Consider the following 20636-nt stretch of genomic DNA (forward strand, 5'->3'; position numbering starts at 1 on the left):
ATTGCTTAATTGATAAGTGCTTAAATTGTTTGTATTTGATTTCATGATAAGTGTTTGGTGATTAATTGGTAAAAATGTTAAATTGATAAAGTGCTACATTGATAAGTGCTTAATTATAACATTAAAATTTAAGAAAAGTACAATGCTATAATTGAATATGAAATGAAAAAGTGCTACATTGATAAGTGCTTGGGTAATATGAATATGGAAAAAGTACAATGCTATAATTGAAAAAAACAACAAAAAGATAAAGAAAAAGGAAGTTAAAAAAACTAATAACAAAAAATAAGTGAAAATAAAATGCTTTAAGAAAAGTATGTTACCAAGTATTAAAGAAAAACCTAACCGCAAATGTATGACTATAATTAATAAAAATATGAAATTACTAAGAAAATCAAATTAAATGGTACATTATTTAACCCATAATATTATGTAATATAATATTAAAAATACGATGCTATAATAGAAAATAAATAAAAGTATGATGTTATAATTGACAAAAGTATGTTATTTTTGTTAATTATAACATCGTACGTTTGTTTATTTTCTATTATAACATCATACTTTTAATATTATATTAAATAATATATGGTTTAAATAATGTACCGTTTAATTTATTTTTCTTATTAAAACACGTTGAATCATTAATTCTAAGTTTAAGCCTCTTTTTTATAATTATCAAAAGCCTACAAATACCTGTCCGAAATTGATTTAAAAATTAATTTCGAGTTGTCCCCATATTAGGATTGCTTTTTAAATATTTTATCTCATTTAGGATGTGAATACGTATTATATGATTGTTTGTTTGAGAAAATTTTGGTTGTCATTTTCTCTTTGATTGTATTTAACGGTGTTAATTATGATATTTTACAATATTTATGTGTTGTAAAGATCGAACCACATTTAGAAGCTTCACTTTTATTATCATTGGTTGTATAATAATATATTGTACAATCTAATAATCAATATAAAACAACATAAAACAAACATAATGTTTTTTAAGTAAATGAAAAAAAAACTGTTCATTTTTGTAGGTCTATTAAACAGATAAACATAAATTTTTTTTACGTCAAATGATTCATGAATGGTTCATTGAGTATTCAGTTCGTTTACGATCCAAAATTCTTATATTATGTTTTTCATGAACTTAGAGACTGTTTGATATGCTTCTTACTAAGTTTGGTAAGGCTAAGATAAATTCAGACTATTTGATATCTCAATTATATTTTTTTTACTGGGTCTGATAAAAGGTTGTGTCTGACTCAATTATGTATTGACATAATCATATATGTCTCAATCGATAAATATCAAACTAGTCTTATTATAATTATTATGTAGTACCAAATAGAAGTTATTTTATTTAAGTTTCATTCCATATATATTACTTATTTATTCATTCAAATATGGTATGTTTAATTTATTTTTTTCTCAATTGTAATTTATTGATAACAACTTAATGTATGAGTATACCAGTATTTGTATATATAGAAAAAGATTAAAAAATATAATCCAAATTTATGAAGTATAACAGTTTTGACTTTTTGATACATTTGACCACATTGTTTATCAAGAGTCAAAATTGCGAGGGTCAAACTCCATCAACTGTTCACACCCGCCACCAATCATGCGGCAGAGGATCAACACCTCATCCGAAAGAACTGTAAAATAACACAAACACAAACTAATCCCAATCCAAATTCCTCAAAAATAGGGAAACAATATCAACCGAAATTATAAAATAAATTAAAATTTAAATCTTTTTTTTCCTCACACCATTCTGATGGAACCGGATGACCTTGGTCTAGGCTCCTACTATCACCACCACCACCACCCGCAGCCCCAGCCCCCACCGCAACCACAACCGCAACGCCACCCACACCAGCAACCATCACAACCTCCCACAACCATCACCAATGGAATGCTACAAAACACCAACACCGATCCCAGACCCTCTCAAATACTCTATGCTCATAATTCTGCCCCCTCCGCCGTCTCGTCTCCCTTAGAGACCGCCGTCCGGAGGAAGAGAGGGAGACCCAGAAAGTATGGAACGCCAGAGCAAGCCGCCGCTGCAAAGAGACTATCCTCCTCGTCTTCTCCGTCCACCTCTGTTCCACCTTTGTCGCCGAGGAAAAAGGACTTATCTTTGGGTGTCGGCGGCTCCTCCGCTTCTACTTCTTTCAAGAAATCTTCTCTTGGTGGGTTTCTCTTTAACTTCTGTACTTTATACCATTATGAATTAAATCCCATTGAATATGAGTTTAAAGGGTTTGTTGAGTATTCTTTTGTTATATTTGCTTTGTATATGAGCTATATGTCTCTGTTCGTTGCTTCTTTCATGCATATGATGCATTGCTTATTGATTTGTGCTTGGAAGATCTCAAGATATTACTTCCAACTTTCAATGTGTATTTTTCAACAAACATAAAGTTTTCCATAGTTGTTTCTTCGATTTAGTTGGAAATTTCATCTGCAAAGTTAACTCCATTTCTGTCTCTGTTAATTTAGGGAACACCGGGCAAGGTTTTACACCTCATGTCATTACAGTGACTGCTGGAGAGGTATGAAATACGAAGTTTTTGTTGAAGGTGTTAAGTTTAAACAATGCCCCACTTTTTGCTTTTGTGATATTTTGGGATTCTTTGCAGGATATTGGCCAGAAAATTATGTCGTTTATGCAACAAAGCAAGCTAGAGATGTGTGTCCTCTCAGCATCTGGTTCGATTTCTAATGCATCTTTAAGCCAGCCAGCCACATCCGGGGGAAATATTGCTTATGAGGTAAACTAGTTTAAGCACTTTTATATCCACCATTTTTATAGGGTTTAAACTTTAAAGTGTTCACATATTTTTGTCAATATCCAAATTGCCTAACTTTTTAAATTCATAAAGAACGCACCATCATGACCTTTTATAGCATGTTGTCTGCCGGTTATAATGGTATACTCATGGTTTTTACGCCATGAGACAGCGGAGATATTAGGTGTGGTGCGGGTCATGGCGGGTCAAGACGTGTTATGGCGCGATTCATGACATTTTTTTTTCGACTTTTTCACATCATGAATGAAACCATCGAGCATTTGCTAACCTTTTGTTATTAAGTGTTCATATAACTCTTCTAAAAACCAAATATATTTATATAAATCTATAATTACGTGATTTCTTTTATGTATATAAAATTGTCGTCTTAAGTCACGTCTTGAAAAACGTCAACGTCATGTACGTAAAAGTTTGAGGCTTGACCTAGCCACCACACCACGCCTCATGCCATTTAGAACCTTGAATATAATCAATACAACAAGAATAGCTTAGGACCTTTGTTGGACAAAAAAAATCTAAAGTGGCCAAATATGAACAACAAATAGTTAGTTGATAACAATAATAAATTGTTAAAACATTGTAATTTATATAATCTACCAAATGTTCGAAAATCGTATTAGGAATAATCTACCAAATTATAGCAGCTAAAATTAAATATACAAATAAATGATGCTATTTATTGTATTTAACCTTAATTTTATGGAAAAAAGTAATATAGATTAAGGAATTTATATAATTACAAAAATATATGACTAATTAAAGGTCTCTAAACTATTTTTTGTCGTAACAATTCTATCACTTTGGCACAACGATAATGGTTTGTTTCTTTTTTGCTTAGTGGACTTATTTAACAGAGACATTGAGTTTTTTTATTTGATATCAGGGTCGTTTTGAGATCCTATCACTCTGTGGATCATATGTACATACTGATTTTGGTGGCAGCACGGGTGGATTAAGTGTGTGTTTATCTAGTCAAGACGGGCATATTATAGGCGGCAGCATCGATGGGCCGCTTATAGCCGCGGGCCCGGTGCAGGTATTATTCATTTAAGTTGGGGTGTACTTCTTGCTGTGACATTTATTCTCATATTTTGATTGCTTTTTTCAGGTAATTGTTGGCACCTTTGCTATTGAGGGTAAGAAAGAAGCTGCTACAGTTATAAAAGGTGATGCTTCTACCAAGTTGCCACCACAGAATGTCGGGCCGCCACCGGTTCCGAACCTTGGCTTCCTATCGCCGCCAGAGTCTTCCGGAAGAAACGTGGTGGTTGGTGGTGGTGATGAGCAGCAAAGTATTGATGGGTACCAGTTCATGATTGCCAATAGGAGTTTGCCTGTAGGTGATTGGAGGAATAACAATGATTCAAGGAACACTGGTGGTTATGATTTCTCAGGTATATATCACCCTGCATTTTTGGGTTAATGAAACAGCACATAGTTGGAATTTTTCTCGGTTATAGAACTGTTCAGAAATCTTTTTTGCAAAATAGGGCAGTTTATATCTATTTGTAAATATGGGGTTGTTTGACAAAAAAAACATGTGGGCGCTCACTTGCATAACAATCTTTTTTAATATATTATTAAACGTTCTTTTTTATCTAAAAACCATGTTATTTGAAATATTTACACTTTCTTTATAAATTTATATTTTAAAGGGTGTTTGAGATTGCTTACATAAAACAACTTATACTTTAACTAAATGTTTATTAGCTTATACGATATTAAAATACTGTAAAAAACGGTTGCAAGAGCTTATGTGGTGCCGAAACATAATATGTTGATAAATTATTATTTAGTTTTAAAATAAAACAATTTATGCGATACCAAAACACAATAAGTGGATAAGTGAAAATATAACAAACTTATCCGAAAATGATTATTTAAGTCAATAAACAAAAGCTATTTTGTGCAATATCCAAGCACTCAAATTCGCTTATGTTTTCACTTTTTTTTTATAAAGAACTTGTTAATACATTCAAATCAATAATCAAGATTTAAGGCAACGTTAAGTATGCAATTTTTATAATCGACCTTACAGTTGTGTCTAATTGATCTTCTAATTTTGCAACTCAATAATTTTAGATGGGTTTTTCATTATATTAAAAAAGGTGAATGTAAACCGTAGCCCCATGGCTCACGGGAACTTTTGGTTTTGCAGGAAGGGTGAACCATGGGGCGCATCAGTCTCCAAAGAATGGGGATTATGATCGGTTCCAAGACTGAAGCTTTTGGGGGAGTATGATTAGGGTTTAACCGGTTCTGGTTGGAAGTTGTACAGTTAACCCAAAAACATACTTGTCGAATATGTTTTGATGTGTACTTGTAGCGGTTTAGCATATGCTTTACTTGAACTTGTTTTGTTTTGTTGGATTAACTAATGTACCTAAATCATGTTTAAAGTATGCATTTTTTTCTTCCTATTTCTTCTTTCTTATTTGTAAGTTGACATCTTATTTCACATTGATTTTGGTGTTTATTATTTTTGATGCAATTCATTATAAGATTATATGCCAATTTCAGAGTGAGATTTTCTAACTACTTACCACATTGACACCTAGATTTGGCAGCGAATCTCAGTAACTTGTTCCATGTTGCCATGTTTGGATTTAAGATAAAACTTTTGAATTTTTTTAACATATTGCTTTTTGTGACAATTTTTAATTTTCATGTTGATATATTAAATATTTATTTCTTTCTCATTGCATTATCTATTTAATGATTAGCATTAAGTTGTCAATTCTTGTACTTGGTAACAGTTTCTCATATATTTAATGGGAAGTAATATTTCCACTTAATAATTTGACATGTTCACATGAGATACAACACTTTTGCAACTATAGTACAAGTTGGTAAAACATACATTTCAAGTGGATGAATCAATTTATCAAATAAAAAGATCACTTTCCATACCTAATACTTAATAAGTTAATAATATGTGATGCATAGTAAAATTAGTTTTACTATTGCAAATTGGATATGAGTTTCTTGTCTACATATAGATATTATTCTCATGTTTTATTTTTAGAAATCTAAAAAATTGATTTTCTATATGTATTATGTTCAAAGAATAATGGTTTTTACAAATATGATGATTTATCAAAAGGAATTACTATGTATATGATTCTAAATATATTATATAGTTTAATGATATACATATCTAAATAAAAAAAAAATCAACTCTAAAACTACATTTACTTACAACCTAAGCTTATATTATTTATTTCTAAGATTATAAAAAATAATATATATATATATATATATATATATATATATATATATATATATATATATATATATATATTGTCTCTAAAATGAATTGATTGTTTCCTTTTTAATCAAAACTAATTTGTCTTATCAAAGATTCCAGCCCACTTGGCTTATTGTAAACAAGGCAAACCCAAAAATTAAACCAAAATCGAGCCCAAAATTCATAAATTTTGATATATCAAAATAGTAAATCGGTTGATTAAGGGGTGTTTGAGATTTGCTTATTTAAAAATGATTTCTACCAAAGGGCTTGTGTTGGTTTTGAGGTTCAAGTTTTATTGTGGACATAGATGAAATAATTTATGAGTAATTTAGTATATATTTGTATTTGATGTTAAAAAAAATGATTTATGTTTTTTTAATAAAAGTGATTATTAGTTTATTTGGTGTCAAAAATATAGTTTTTTTTTGGTGTATCTGTAATAAGATGATGAATTATTTTTTAGTATTTGACAAATGGTGCTTATTTGTGTAACTAGGAAATAATGTGTCACACACTTCTTAAATAAATCAATAAGTAATGAATAAGAAATTTATTTAAAACTCATAATTTAAGAGGGTGTTTGGCTAAGCTTATTTAAGAATTTTTTTTAACTAATTATCGATTCCATACTGGTATAAGTTTAAATTAATATTTGGATATGAACTTTTCCAAAAATAGCTTAAGCAGTTCCACAACGAAGATAAATCATTTTTTATAAGTTACTCCTCGTTACCTTATCAAAAGCTCCCAAACACTTTTTTTTTTAAACTTTGTTTTGATACTTATATAAGTTAATAAGTTAAAAAGTGTTTATCATTTTAAATAAACACTCCAAATACACTCTAAGTCGACAAGTGCTTACGAAATCTTACTATGCAAACACTTAAAACTCCCTTTTACATTTGTCCAACTCATAATAAATCAAATAAAGACCTTAATAAACAATCCTAAGCACCCTCAATTCTCCCGTAATTCTATTATATGGATTAACCATGGATGACTTCTCCATCTCTAAAAAAATCTTTTATTCTTATATAGTATGGAAAGAACCAAAAGAGAAAAAAGTAGAAAAAAAATAAAGTAAACTTTAAATTCAAGTCTAGTTTGTGAAAATTTGTAATATGGGCCAAAAGATTTTTTTGACTTGCATCATTTTTTTTTGGATTTTGTACCTACCAAATTTAAAAAGACTATTATCTTATTTTAATTTATTTTTCCCAATTTTCTATTTATATTAATACTTTATTTAGTTACAAATAAAAAAAGGACCGCCCTCCCCTATACCCCCTTCCCTCTCTTATTGCATAACCAAATCCATGTTTTGTTTATTTTTGCCCCCTTTTGTAGCTTGAATCCTAAACGAATGAAATCTATTTATCTTTGTTTGAAAATAGCAACACGGGAGGTCCTTTTTTCTGGTTAAGTCATGGAGAACATTGAGAACCAAGACCAGTTAAAAGGGCAGAGGTATGACCATATGGGATCCTACAATGGCAGTTGTGGTGTTGCTTAGGAGGTTGAAGATAAAAAAATTCTCATTCCCACTTTTTGTTTTTTTCAGGATCATTAATCTATATTCATCTTTGATTTCAATAATGTCAACCTAGATTCATCTTTGATTTTAGGAAACATAAACAAAGATTCATTTTTGATATTAGAAACATCAACCCTGATTCATCTTTGATTTTAGAAACATCAACCCAGATTTATATTTGATTTTGAAAATTTAATCCTTTCATGTCTTTAAACCACTTCATTCTTACCTCCAACAATGAGAGCATTTTGGAACCAAAATGACTTAAGAACAATCATTGATGTTATCACATCATGTGCAACCCTATTTTTAACAAATACGAGATCACATAATGGAGGCATGGTGGAGACCAACAACCTTCGATGGATCGGGTACGCGACGTGGGAAGAGATATGGGAAAGATCAAGAATGGAGGCACGACAAAGCAATTGAAGCAGTTTAACCTTACATGTTTTGAAGGAAAATAATGAAAAATGAAGATGTATGCATATGTATTTTGATAGTGGTAGGGGAATGGATGCATGAAGTCAATTTATTTTTCTGATGAAGAGATCTAGCATATAGGTTAGCTCATCTTTTATTTTTGCAATGTAACATCCCAAAATTTAGAGCCAAAAATTTCATTTTTAATTAAGTAATTATAAAAACCAGTAGTTTGAAAACATCACTAGTGTTATCCCTCATCATAGTCAAAACCAATATCTAAAACATGTCATAAGAAAACAACATCAGAGTACAACTCCCAAAGATCTCATTTGCGGAAAATTATAGTGTGATGCGTTGCGATCATGTCGACTTCTTTCCTTTTGAAGAATAAGTACCTGAAACCAAAACTGAAAACCGTAAGCACGAAGCTTAGTGAGTTCCCCCATCATACCACATACCATACAATAAACATACTGTCAGGCATATCCGGGTGCCTGACCTACCCTGATGAGCATACCTGGGTGCTCAACCTACCCATGTCAGACATATCGGGGTGTCCGACCTACCCCTGTCAGGCATACCTGGGTGCCCAACCTACCCTCCGGTTTATTTCAATCGGTTACGGGGTCTATTTCACCCCTACCACTACCACATAATATCATATCATAAACATACTGTCACATACTGCCTAACATATCTGGGTGCTGGCCTACCCTTTCGGTCTCTTTCGACCGGTTACGGGATCTACTTCACCCCTACCACTACCATGTAATAACATAGCATGCAACCACATAAATCTCTACAGATAGTGACATACTAGACAATTATCACAAAGACAATCGTCTCTACTATAAACAACTACTAGTGGGCTGACATTGGTGCCTTCGACCCACTCATACAGGAAAGGTAACTCACCTCACGCTGCTGAAGTTCACTACAAGAAATCCTTAACTGATGCCCTAACAACTCCTCAAGCTATCAATACCAAATATCACCCAATTAGCAATTGGGTCCCAACCCATGATCCATAATCCATACTTGGGGTAAAATGACCGCTTTACCCCCGGCCCAACAAGATTCATAACTAAGGCCCAAGCCCAAAACCAAACAATTCTAAAACTCCAAAATCCATAAAAGCCCACTAATGACCCAATTTTCCAAATTTGACCCAAACCCTTACATGGTCCTTACCCTAAAGCCCATCAACCCTTGTCAAATAATAATTCTTCGATGGCCCAAAGGTCCAAACCCATTGGGCCCACTAAAGCCCGAAACCATTAGGCCCACCAAGGACCAATACAACCTTAGGTCTAGATCCAAAGGCCTTACTCCACAGTGGGTCATGAGGCCCAACAAACTCACGCCCAACCTCCTAAAGCCCAAAAACACCTTTGTCCATTCTGCATGTGTATGCGCGACGTATATGTCACGTACGCCCAGCGTACGCTGGCCTTGACCAACTTCGGGGAGGTTGACCCAGTACGCGCAACGTACTAGGGGTACGCCCGGCGTACTGACCAACCTCCTAAAAAACTCCTTTGTGACTTAAACCATTAAGTCCTAACGTCCAAAACATAGATCCAGGCCCTTTAAGACGTCAACCATAAAGTTACAAACTTTATGTCGTTGCATGCATAGATGGGGGTTAAGACATGATTTAAGTCCTTAAATACACTTTGTGACCATCTAACACTTGCATGGTTGTGGCTTAACCATCAAGGTCTGATTTTTATGGTTTTAAATGCTTCCAAGGGCTTAAAAGGACAACTCTTATGGGCTGGAACTACCAAAACACAAGAAGTCTCAACTATGGGGCCAAAATGCCACAAATAACACCCCAAAACTACAACTAAGCATGCAATGGTCAAGTTTGAAGCTTGATATCTTAAATGAGTCAGAAAAGATGCTAAACTCCTGGATCTATAAGCTCTTTTCACGTTCTTGCTCATTCTTCCAACTCATTCTTCTAAACCACCAAAACCACCCCAAATGTGCACCAAATTAGCTCAAAAGGCATACAAGAGGCTTATGGTTCGATTTCTGCTCTCTAGGGACAGTGGAGGATGAAAGGATGATAGTTGGGGCGGACATAAGGCCTTTATATATGGTGCAAACCCTAAATTTAGGGTCTTGGAGATCCTGAGCGTACGTTGGGCGTACGTTTCCCCAAACCCGCGTCCACTTTTCCATCTCTACTTTGGGCGTACCCCAGCTTACGATAGGCGTACCCAGCTAAACACGCGCATGCATCCTTGCATGCGTGGGACTGATTTGCAAGCTTTTCCATCTGAGGGCCAATTCTGTCAATAACTTCATAATGCCATAACTCACTCATCCTAGGTCCATTTCCAACGAACTTTATATCCACAAAAGGTGGCGAGAAGCCCTACGCTCCTAATAACTCGCCCAAGCCTTAAACCTTTCCAGATTAAACCCAACATCCATGAAAGACTGAGATATCCATTTACAATCATACCCTTGGCTTCCGAAGACACAAACGAATACTTGGATCACTCATGTCATGACTCCCACCTCCGAACTGGGCCAAATACTTCCTTTACCATGGCCCTACACCTCATGACAAATGATAATTAGGCCGCAACCCCGAGCAACGAAACACTTTCAAAGCCGGGTGTTACATGCAATTTGGCTGTTGTGAAGCTTAGTTAAAGGTCCTCCAAAGTTTTTGGTTCTAGTATGCCCGATTTATGTATCTGGAATACATTAAGAACCTAGTTCTCATGAAAGTTTGAAATAGTGACGACCAAAACTAAAATGGAAAAAAATTCACCAGTGGGTTTGAGAGAGAGCGATAATGTTTAAAGGTGGGGTGAGTGGAGCTGGGATTTCCAAAAGGGCTCGATTAAATCATACCACGTAATTATTTTTTAAGAACCCAAGTCAAAATTAGATGAATGAGGCCACATTCAAATGCTACACACGTGAATGCTATCTGGTTTTATTGATAATATAAAGAAAATAATAATAATAAGGGTAAATTACACGAATGGTCCCCGTGGTTTGGGGTAATTTACACGTTTGGTTCCTAACAAATTTTTTTAACTCGAACAATCACTACAATATGTTTTTGTTGCGTCTTTAATCCTTATCAGACATGAATTGACTATATTGCCCTTAATGATACATTTTTTTTTTATATATTTATTACTTATTATTAAAAAAGAAATGATAATTATATTTGTAGCCCTGCACCACCTACTACCCCTTTCTGTTTCTCTCATGTCAAACTGAAACCCAGGTATCTCTCTCCTTACTCTTTTCAGTCGTCGGCAATCCTCCATTACTGCCACCCACTTGTGGCCACCACCATACTATCGTCTCATAACCCACCTTGTAACCCAAACGTTCTTTACCCTCTACCCTCTTCCTCCTCCATGTCCGGCACCATCACTGTCAACCTCTCTTCCAAACTTTAACCATCTCCTTTCTTATCTACCACTCGTAACCTAAACACACATGAAAACCCAATTGGAAAATAAAACTCAAAGTTTTGAAATTCATTAACTGGTTCTCAAAGATTTGAAAGAAATCATCAGGGATGAAATGCAATTTCCTTGTGCTGATCTTTTTATCTCGATTTCTCCCTGCTCAGATTGGAGAATTATGGTGTGGTTGGATGAAGAACATTTAAATCTATTTTGCTTTTGTTTAAGAATTCTAGATTGCAAAATTTCGACCAGTTTCAGATTTACTAGATGATTTTACCCAAGAAATTTGATAATGGGTCTAAGGTACAGGGGAGATTACTCAAGGTGGAAAACGATAAGTAGATATTTTAGTTTTCTGTGGAGAAGAAAAGGTGGACAGGTTGCGGTGGTGGGGGCAGATTGGAAGGCGAAGGGGTAGATGTAGGAGGGGGTGATAAGAATGATTTGATTTTGCAGGTGCAAGGATCTTAATTTCCAGTTTGGTGGTTTGATTTTGAAGATAACGATGGTATGAGATTTGGGTCTAATTTGATGTTCAAGATTTTGGTCTGAGTTTGGTGTTGCAGGTTTGATAGGATCAATTTTTCCAGTAGCTTTCTTTTAGCTTAAAGTTCTTGATTGAGAAAGAAAGAGGAGAAATCAAATCAAAATTTGGATATGTGAATTTTTTTTCATCACCATCTCTACATACGATTCCAATCTACCCTTCACCATCTCTACATTCGATTCCAATCTACTTTTCATCATACTCGATTTCTCTGATCCGGCTAAACCTTGAACAAAAACCAGAAATACACCAAATTAAAACAAGATTTAACTTAAAACCAAACAAATCGGAAACTGAAATCAAACCAAAATCGAGCTTGAAACCAGAATCAGACTAGAAACGAACCTCAAATCAAACCTTGAGGTGAAGAAATCGATGAATCTTAGATTAAACCTCAGGTTGATGTACCATCGGTTTCAATGGTGTGCTTCACCGGAAGGGTCGCCGAGGATGATACTCTCTGGAACGGCGGTGATGAGAAATCTCCGGTGTATTGAAGAGAGAGGGTAGAGGCGGTGATGGTGAAAGCATAGGTATTGAGGAAGACAAGAAAGACGTCGAATGGTGGATGTTGTTTATTTTATTTATTATTTTTTTAATTTAAAAATTATAAATAAATAATATAAAAAATTAATAAATAAATATTAATGGCATATGAGTCTTTTTATGTTTGGTAATAAACGTGTAACAAAAATACTTTTGAGGGACGGTCCGAGTTAAAAAAAAACAATTTAAGGACCAAACGCGAAGATTACCTTAAACCAGAGGGACTATCCGTGTAATTTACCCTAATAATAATAATAAGGAATTGTTTAAGAGGTATTAGTTATTTTAGACTATGTGGATCAAATCTATTAAAAATCAAGTTTGAGAGACCAAATCATAAACAAATTTATATTTCGGGCCACCTACCTATGCATGCATCAAAAATGTTTTGTACCCTAGAGGTGCACAAATATCGGTCTTTTACAAATCGTCTTAAAAATCTGGGGTTTTTTCGGTTGAAAAAATGATTTAGGTCGGTTTAAAAAAAAACGGTAAAAACCCGAATTCAATCTTTTACAAAAACATATTCCCAATGCACAGAAAAAAAAAAAAAAAAAAATTCCAGTTTACTCGGAAGTAAAATTGATCTGGTTCTTCCCGTCTGTTGCCTCTGCTAACTTTGCTTCCATTAGTCTCATGAACGGCGAAGAAACGGTGTATCACTCAAAGGATTTTGATTGGGAGGAACTGAGGCAACGAATCGAGAATGATCCTACCCTTCACTATCATTTCCTTCCCTTTACTAATCAATCTATCTCGTCATCTGCCCTAGACTCCCAATCATGGAACCACTTTCACGCTCGTCACTCTACAGGAAAATTCTTCAAGGTACATCCATTTCCTCCTCCTCCATCTTATTTAACAACCAACATTGATTCCATAAACAGACGCGCAACTAATTTTGATTTCGAGAAACCAAGGTTCATCCTTTTCTCTTATTATTTAGGCTCTTATGATTGTTGGTAGATGTTGTAGAATAGACCCACTAAACGGAATGAAACGGATGATGAATCATATTTGGAAAACGATTATGCTTTTACTACTTGAATATAGAATTTATACAAAAAGCTTTCACCTTTTCTAGAGATATCTAGGTCAAGTTGCTCAAAGCTTATTTGTTCGTGCAGGAGAGACGGTATTTGTTAAAGGAATTTCCTGAATTAGCTTCTTGCGGGGAGAACTTTAAGGTATTGGAGGCAGGGTGTGGTAATGGAAGCACTGCTCTACCAATCTTACGGTAATTTTACAACGCAAACACTTTACTCTTCAAGGATTAAATTTGGGCTGAATTTATGATCAAAATGTTAATTTGAAGTCATGTATAGTGTCTACTTGATTCTTTAGCCTTATGGAAGCTATTTTTCTTTTCTTTTTTATGTTGTGTAGTGGAAAAGAAAACATCATTGTATTTGCCTGCGATTGTAGCACAGAGGCACTTGAGAGGGCAACTGAAATCATATATGCTTCCAGTCTGGTGTTGGCTAAAAGTCGTTTTCGCCCTTTTTGTTGTGATTTTTCTACATCTCGATTCCCAAAGTGGCTGATTTGTGATTCTTGCCGTGAAACTTCATTGATTAAAGGTAATAAATTTCTTTCAGGTGTTTATATGCACATATAAACATGATACAGACTCAGTTATTTATTTTTTCTTGGTAACTCTCTTTCAGACTTTGATGATGACAAGAGAGATTTGAGTGATATTATAAGTTCATCAAAGGAAAGTGAGTGCTGCATAGGTGGTGTGGATTATGTTACATTGGTAGGTGTCATATCATACCATCTGCTCCCTTGTTGACTTTTTTTAATTACATTATTTTGAATATCTATATTTTTTTTTATAGATTTTGTGTTGTATGACAGATTTTCACCCTATCGGCTGTACCAGTTGATAGGATGCCCATGGCTGTTTCTGAGTGCTTTTCTGCTCTAAAACCCGGTGGATTACTCTTCTTCAGGGATTATGGTAATGATCCATACATAAACTTAACAACTCCATCAATATTCAACCATGAGAAATATGGGTCTTAAAACATGTCTCAATTGATTCAGGACTTTATGACATGACCATGCTTCGATTTGAGGCTGATCAAAGAGTGGGATTTAGGGAATACAAACGATCCGATGGCACCCGTTCTTATTTTTTCTCTTTAAATACAGCCCGAGATCTCTTCCTAGCTGCTGGTTTTATCGAGGTAATAAATCTTTTCTCTTTCTCATTGTGGTTTGATTTTTATAAAAATAAAATTGAAACAAAATTCGTTTTTCTTATTTTACAGGTTGAGCTTGAATATTGTTGTGTCAAGTCAGTGAACAGGCGTAAACAGAAGACAATGCATAGGGTGTGGGTTCATGGGAAGTTCCAAAAACCATTGTAACTTCATTTTACACTACGCAAGATTTTTAACAAAATTGCAAATCTTTATTTTTATTTATTTGATTCATGGTGTATTCGTGTACACTCTATTCCTCCTCCTTATTGTGGAGTAAGAACGTACATTCTACAAGCATGGGATTCTACTCTTGCTGAGATATGTTCCTTCACTGATTTTCTTGTCGAATGCTGCAAAAGATACAACCATTACTTCATGTCAGAATCATTACAAAAACCGGTTAATAGTAAATGAAAACAAATTGTAAAAATCTTACAGCCCACAAGTCACGAGCCTTTACAACTGTCGATGATTTGAGCCCAATATCTGACCAATAAGCAGTAATTTCCCTTGTTGACCCTCCTCTATTCCATAGAATTACAACTACTTTGTTATGTGCAAGTGGGCCAGCCCACACCTACAATTTAAATTAGGTTAAAAACATAACAAAAAGAAAATAAACTTATTCTTTTATTATAATAATAATAATAATAATAATAATAATAATAGTATTTTTCTTAAAATCACAGAAATTTCCTTTTTTCATTTATGTTTTCATGGGAATTACGTTTTTGTAGAGGTTAAATTGCCATGAACATAGAGAAATGTTACCTCCAAATCGCCGTCCTTCTTTACCTTTTTCCCTTGAACTCCAAGTGGATCTACATTAAACTCGAGACTATGAATATATGTACAAAGATTACAAATTTTTAAGTACACAAACCTTGATTCACAGCAATGACTTCTTTATTGCTAAGAATTTCATATGTTTCTTTGCTCATAGATCGTATGTCACAACCAACAAGTAGAGGTGCCTAAAACATTGTCACAAAGTAACACATTTGTTATAAAACCTACATATTGAATGTATACATTGCTATAGTATATTAAAAATAATGTATTTTAGAACAAATGGTATACTTTTGCTAGTGCCCAAATGCTAAAATGTGAACGATATTCCTCTGTTGTCATTCCTCCATTACCAACTTCCAACATGTCAGGATCTAGAACCAAATCATAAGAATCTTAAAACCGTAAGATCTATAAATTGTAAACAGTTCATAAAATCAGTAAAAAGTAAAATACAAACCGTTCCATCCGCCCGATTTTGCATAAGCTGCCCATTTGTCATTTTGGTCTGCCCGACTAGTCATGCTAGAAGAAAGGGAAATATGATTGTTTTGTATAAAATTGAATTTTATAAAAATAATACTATATAATAATGGAAATATATATATGGTGCATTATTGTGGGTAGTGAACAGTGATACCTATCCCAACTATCAGAAATATCTCCGGTCGTCCTCCAGCTATTGCCAACTCCATGTGCCCATGTTGCAGGATCCTCTTGGCCCCTGAATGAAATGACGGTTTTGCCCTTCGGTCATTTTGGGGTATCGTTTTTTTATGCCATGTATATAGAAGCAAGATCAACACTCACCATTCACATAGAGAATAAAAAATGGGCCTTCCTGAATTCTGCAAAGCTTTTGTCATTACTGGATACCTTTTTGTCACAAATTACACAAAAAGTTGTCAATTATATTATCATATTTTGTTATAACAAAAAATTCTTGAAACCGAAAGTTTACCTTTCTTTGGGGCTTATATCTTGATTGTTACAGTTATCATATTTTAAGTAATCGATACCCTATAAACAAAATAATAATGAATAAATTAAATATATTTAGCTCCAAAAGAAATAATAATATGGGGATTTGAAATAATACGAATGTACCCATGAGGCGAAGGTTTTCGCATCCTGTTCTTCGTGGCCTAATGATCCAGGCATTTGCTTGCTGCATGTTAGAGATCTGTTTGGGAACAAGAAAAAGGTAAATAAATACTCCCTAGAGAAAGGGATTAAACTTTTGTAATTAAGGTTTAATTATGTCTTAAATACCCGGCATCAGAGTAAATTCCAAGCTTTAATCCTTTGCTATGAACATAATCAGCTAAAGCTTTGATTCCAGATGGAAATGTATCTCTTTTAGGAACGAAATTCCCCTACAAAAATCAAATAATTTAATAAACGACATAATCGATCATTACTCAAATAACACAAATAAATAATTAAAGAAAACCTTAACAAAGTGTCAAGTAATCAAATGAATGGAGGATTAAGTCACCTTTGAATCTCTATTGAGTTCAGCCCAACAGTCATCTATAATAACACAATAAAAAAATATACTATAAGTATATATTTATTTTACATACATATATTAAAAAACACCCATTATATAAAAAACATTATCCTTTACTACCGGTTTTTGCCAAAATATTTGTAAGATCTGATAAGATACCATACGCCCCACCACATGAGCAAATTCTGTATCTAATTAATAATGGGGGGTTATTTACCTATATTAACATATTGGTATCCTGCAGCAGCAAGTCCAGTTGACACCATTGCATCCGCTATTGAAATTCAAAACAAATATTTTTAAAAAGATAAAACTATTAAAATACTCGTATGTAATAAAATGAAGGTTAGGAAAACTAAATTTATTTACCTGTTTCCCTGATTAACTTTTCTTCGATGTTACAAGCAAAGTGATTCCAACTATTCCACCTGTGTACGTACAACTCAACAATTAAAAAAAAAAGATTACTTCAAAATTACCAATTTATTTGTTGTGTTTATTAACTTTATAATAAGATTTTATAGTTAATTATATTGTACGAAAATAGGAAGACGAATATAAATAAAAAAACTCAACATTTTGCCAATTGTATGTTTATCAAAAACAAAGAAAAAACATGCCACATGGTAGAATAAATCATGCAGACGGAGGCATCCACCGGCAATCGGCAAAAAAATTGTAATGTTTTCGAGATTTTATTGCCGGCGGACGGCGGCAATGTTGGTGTAGCTAATGCGTGGTACAAGTAATAAAGGAAAGAGTACAGCTGATAAAGCTACTAATGCATGGCTACCGACAACAAATATTAACGCACACAGACTTAACTTACCCCATTTGGGGAGTCCGGCCAAGTCCATTATCCAAAAGGCTCCTCCTCCGGTCACTTGTGCTGCCAAAGGTTGTACGTGCTGCGCCGGTGGTGGCTAATCCGGCGATAAGCAAGGAGAAGAAGCAAAGTACAACCCTTAGATGCATCTTCGATTACTATAGCCTTTCACACAGATGAATGTAGACAAGTAGTAAGCTTAGCAAATAGCAAATGGAACTCTTATGTTATATACACACTCGTTGAATTGTATTGTACGCATATGCAATTATGCATTATGATTATTATTTTTTTGCCGTTTAGGATGAGGTAAGAGGTCATCGTCAACATGTATCCCAAAGCCACGTTTTTTACAGTGGGCCCACAATTTTGAAAGAAAAAACGACCAACATTTTGGATGGTTGTATTTGGCAAAATAAGGTTAACGACTAATCCAAGTTAAAACTTACAAACGAGACATCAAAAAGCCAAGATCGGACATATATAATGATTATCTTATAATGTGGTTAGTAGGTAAGGTTAAAGCGAGAAGATAGGTACAAAAATGAACGTCAAAGATCTAAATCATCAAATCTAATGAGATTTAAACTACATGTTGGATAGTAGCATCTTGGAATTCATATGTTTGACATATTTCTTCTACAGCTGGCATGACATCCCATATATAGGTTTAGAAATGACATCACATGCAACAAGAAAAGAAATTTGAGGAGGTTGCAAAGTGGTATAAGCAAACTACAACATGAAAATAGTGCAAATGTTATCATGTAATATAGTTTGGGTTAAGAAGATATTATGATTATTTATATAATGCAAATGTCATCATATAATATGGTTTGGGGAATAGGTTTTAGAAAGTAAAAATACTGATTTAAATGAGATAAATCGAAAACAATGTCGCTGTTTTATATTAGCTTACACGTTAAAACAAAAATGATTAGGAACGGTTAAAATATTTATAATTTTTACTTAAATATATTTAACATTCACATAAACAAAGTACATATAAAAATGATCTAATGCTCTAAATATAATATAATTAAATTATATTTTGTTATTTTATAAACCCAACCTTAAAAATAAAGTATTACTATCTTTTTGTTTACAAGCGTGTATGGTCTTGTTTTGTCCCCCCGACCTTGATGGAAACCACGCCTTTATAAATCGCTCCATCAAATTTTATATTAACAAGTCAACATTATGCATTTACAACTTTACAAATATATTTAAACATTCACATAAGCAAAGTACATACAAAAAGTGATCTAATGCTCTAAATATAATAATTAAATTATATCTTGTTATTTTATAAACCCAACCTTAAAAATGAAGTATTATCTTTTTGTTTACAAGCGTGTATGGTCTTGTTTTGTCCCCCGACCTTGACGGAAACCACGCCTTTATAAATCGCTCCATCAAATTTTATATTAACAAGTCAACATTATGCATTTACAACTTTACAAATATATTTAAACATTCACATAAGCAAAGTACATACAAAAAGTGATCTAATGCTCTAAATATAATAATTAAATTATATCTTGTTATTTTATAAACCCAACCTTAAAAATGAAGTATTATCTTTTTGTTTACAAGCGTGTATGGTCTTGTTTTGTCCCCCGACCTTGACGGAAACCACGCCTTTATAAATCGCTCCATCAAATTTTATATTAACAAGTCACCATTATGCATTTACGATTTTACAAATATCTTTAATTTAATACACGTGTTCCGAGATAAGATAAGAAGGGATTTCAGTTCCATCTATTTATAGATAAACCATGCCCACCTCAAAAAAGGACCTAAAAATCAAACACACCCAGATATTCAAATTCAATTTCGATTTGATCTCCCTATATATGAGTATGATGTCACTGTTAGTATACACCAAGAAAAAAAAACATTAAATTTTCCATGCCCAACAAGTGTTTGCTTAATTACATCCTCTTCGATGGTTGAGAACTATAATTGAAATATAATTTATTGACAAATTACTATTTTATTAAGTTGAGTTGTGTATCCATATAGATTTTCAAGGTTAAATACATAAAAAGATTATTGAGTTTCATCCCATATGAATGACTTCTTCTGATGAAATAATAAAATGCCATGACACATATATTATTAATTGTTACTAAAATTATTTCAAACAAATGAAAATTATAGCATTTTAAAACTAAATATTATTCAACAATTTATTTATAAATTGCATTGAAAAAAATTTCTATTCGGTTAGATTAATGTCCCATGGGCACAAAATGTATACTAATTTATATGTACCTATATGTACGGATCATATGTAAAAAAAAAAAAAAAAAAAAAAAAAAGTTTGAGACTTGAGAGGCTTCACCTTTACGCATATCGCTTGCATACTCTCTCTTTTGTCAGGTTTGATTGTCTCATTTGCTTTTTTCAACACTTTTCCGTAATTGTGACGCCACGTCTTTCTTTGAATTCTCTTGCCTCCACCACCAGCTTCTTTGAAATCTAATCATCACCCATTTTATCTTCTCTTGACGATCTTTGTCAAGAAAAAAAAGCCAAACCCAGCCCACACGAATCTGTTTTATAATTTAACTAAAAATTATACACAGAACATGCCAAAATCAACGCAAATCGATAACAGCAATAAGATATTGAGTAACTTTGTTTGGAACTTCTATAATAGAAATTACATATTGGTTGTATTTAATGTGGTATATTAAAAACATGTGGGTTATAAGTTAA

The 20636-nt window shown here is 33.4% G+C and overlaps 3 protein-coding genes and 1 long non-coding RNA gene across 5 annotated transcripts; 2 read left to right on the plus strand and 2 right to left on the minus strand.

The window, feature by feature from the left end:
• The first annotated feature begins 1683 nt into the window (after positions 1 to 1683).
• LOC145160972 (AT-hook motif nuclear-localized protein 14-like) lies at positions 1684 to 5239 on the plus strand. Of its 2 annotated transcripts, none has more exons than XM_079080364.1 (6): positions 1684 to 2198; positions 2509 to 2561; positions 2649 to 2780; positions 3703 to 3855; positions 3928 to 4213; positions 4945 to 5239. In XM_079080364.1, the coding sequence occupies exons 1-6, from the start codon at positions 1781 to 1783 to the stop codon at positions 5040 to 5042; spliced, it is 1140 nt and encodes a 379-aa protein (XP_078936490.1). In that variant the 5' UTR covers positions 1684 to 1780; the 3' UTR covers positions 5043 to 5239. The 2 variants fall into 2 exon arrangements, with proteins under 2 accessions (XP_078936490.1, XP_078936491.1); XM_079080365.1 differs by having other exon boundaries at positions 4978 to 5239.
• Positions 5240 to 10964: 5725 nt separating this feature from the next.
• On the minus strand, positions 10965 to 12574 carry LOC145160975 (uncharacterized). Its single transcript, XR_013738309.1, has 2 exons — positions 12371 to 12574; positions 10965 to 12251 (listed from the first exon to the last, which is right to left on the minus strand). It is a non-coding gene; the product is annotated as an uncharacterized LOC145160975 (long non-coding RNA).
• Positions 12575 to 12585: 11 nt separating this feature from the next.
• Positions 12586 to 15027, plus strand: LOC145160974 (Methyltransferase family protein). Its single transcript, XM_079080368.1, has 7 exons — positions 12586 to 13399; positions 13699 to 13808; positions 13958 to 14151; positions 14239 to 14330; positions 14432 to 14534; positions 14621 to 14763; positions 14848 to 15027. Exons 1-7 carry the CDS (start codon positions 13208 to 13210, stop codon positions 14944 to 14946), a joined length of 933 nt encoding a protein of 310 aa, XP_078936494.1. The 5' UTR covers positions 12586 to 13207; the 3' UTR covers positions 14947 to 15027.
• LOC145160973 (alpha-galactosidase-like) lies at positions 14969 to 18129 on the minus strand. The gene is made up of 15 exons (XM_079080367.1): positions 17913 to 18129; positions 17453 to 17511; positions 17301 to 17357; positions 17069 to 17103; positions 16843 to 16946; positions 16678 to 16753; positions 16532 to 16590; positions 16381 to 16446; positions 16211 to 16294; positions 16031 to 16095; positions 15862 to 15944; positions 15665 to 15755; positions 15553 to 15602; positions 15218 to 15358; positions 14969 to 15131 (listed from the first exon to the last, which is right to left on the minus strand). Exons 1-15 carry the CDS (start codon positions 18056 to 18058, stop codon positions 15045 to 15047), a joined length of 1203 nt encoding a protein of 400 aa, XP_078936493.1. The 5' UTR covers positions 18059 to 18129; the 3' UTR covers positions 14969 to 15044.
• Between the last annotated feature and the right edge of the window lie 2507 nt (positions 18130 to 20636).

This window comes from Lactuca virosa, chromosome 2 (genome assembly GCF_052849685.1).
Source record: "Lactuca virosa cultivar CGN04683 chromosome 2, Lactuca_virosa_CGN04683_v6, whole genome shotgun sequence".
NCBI classification, from domain to species: Eukaryota; Viridiplantae; Streptophyta; class Magnoliopsida; order Asterales; family Asteraceae; genus Lactuca; species Lactuca virosa.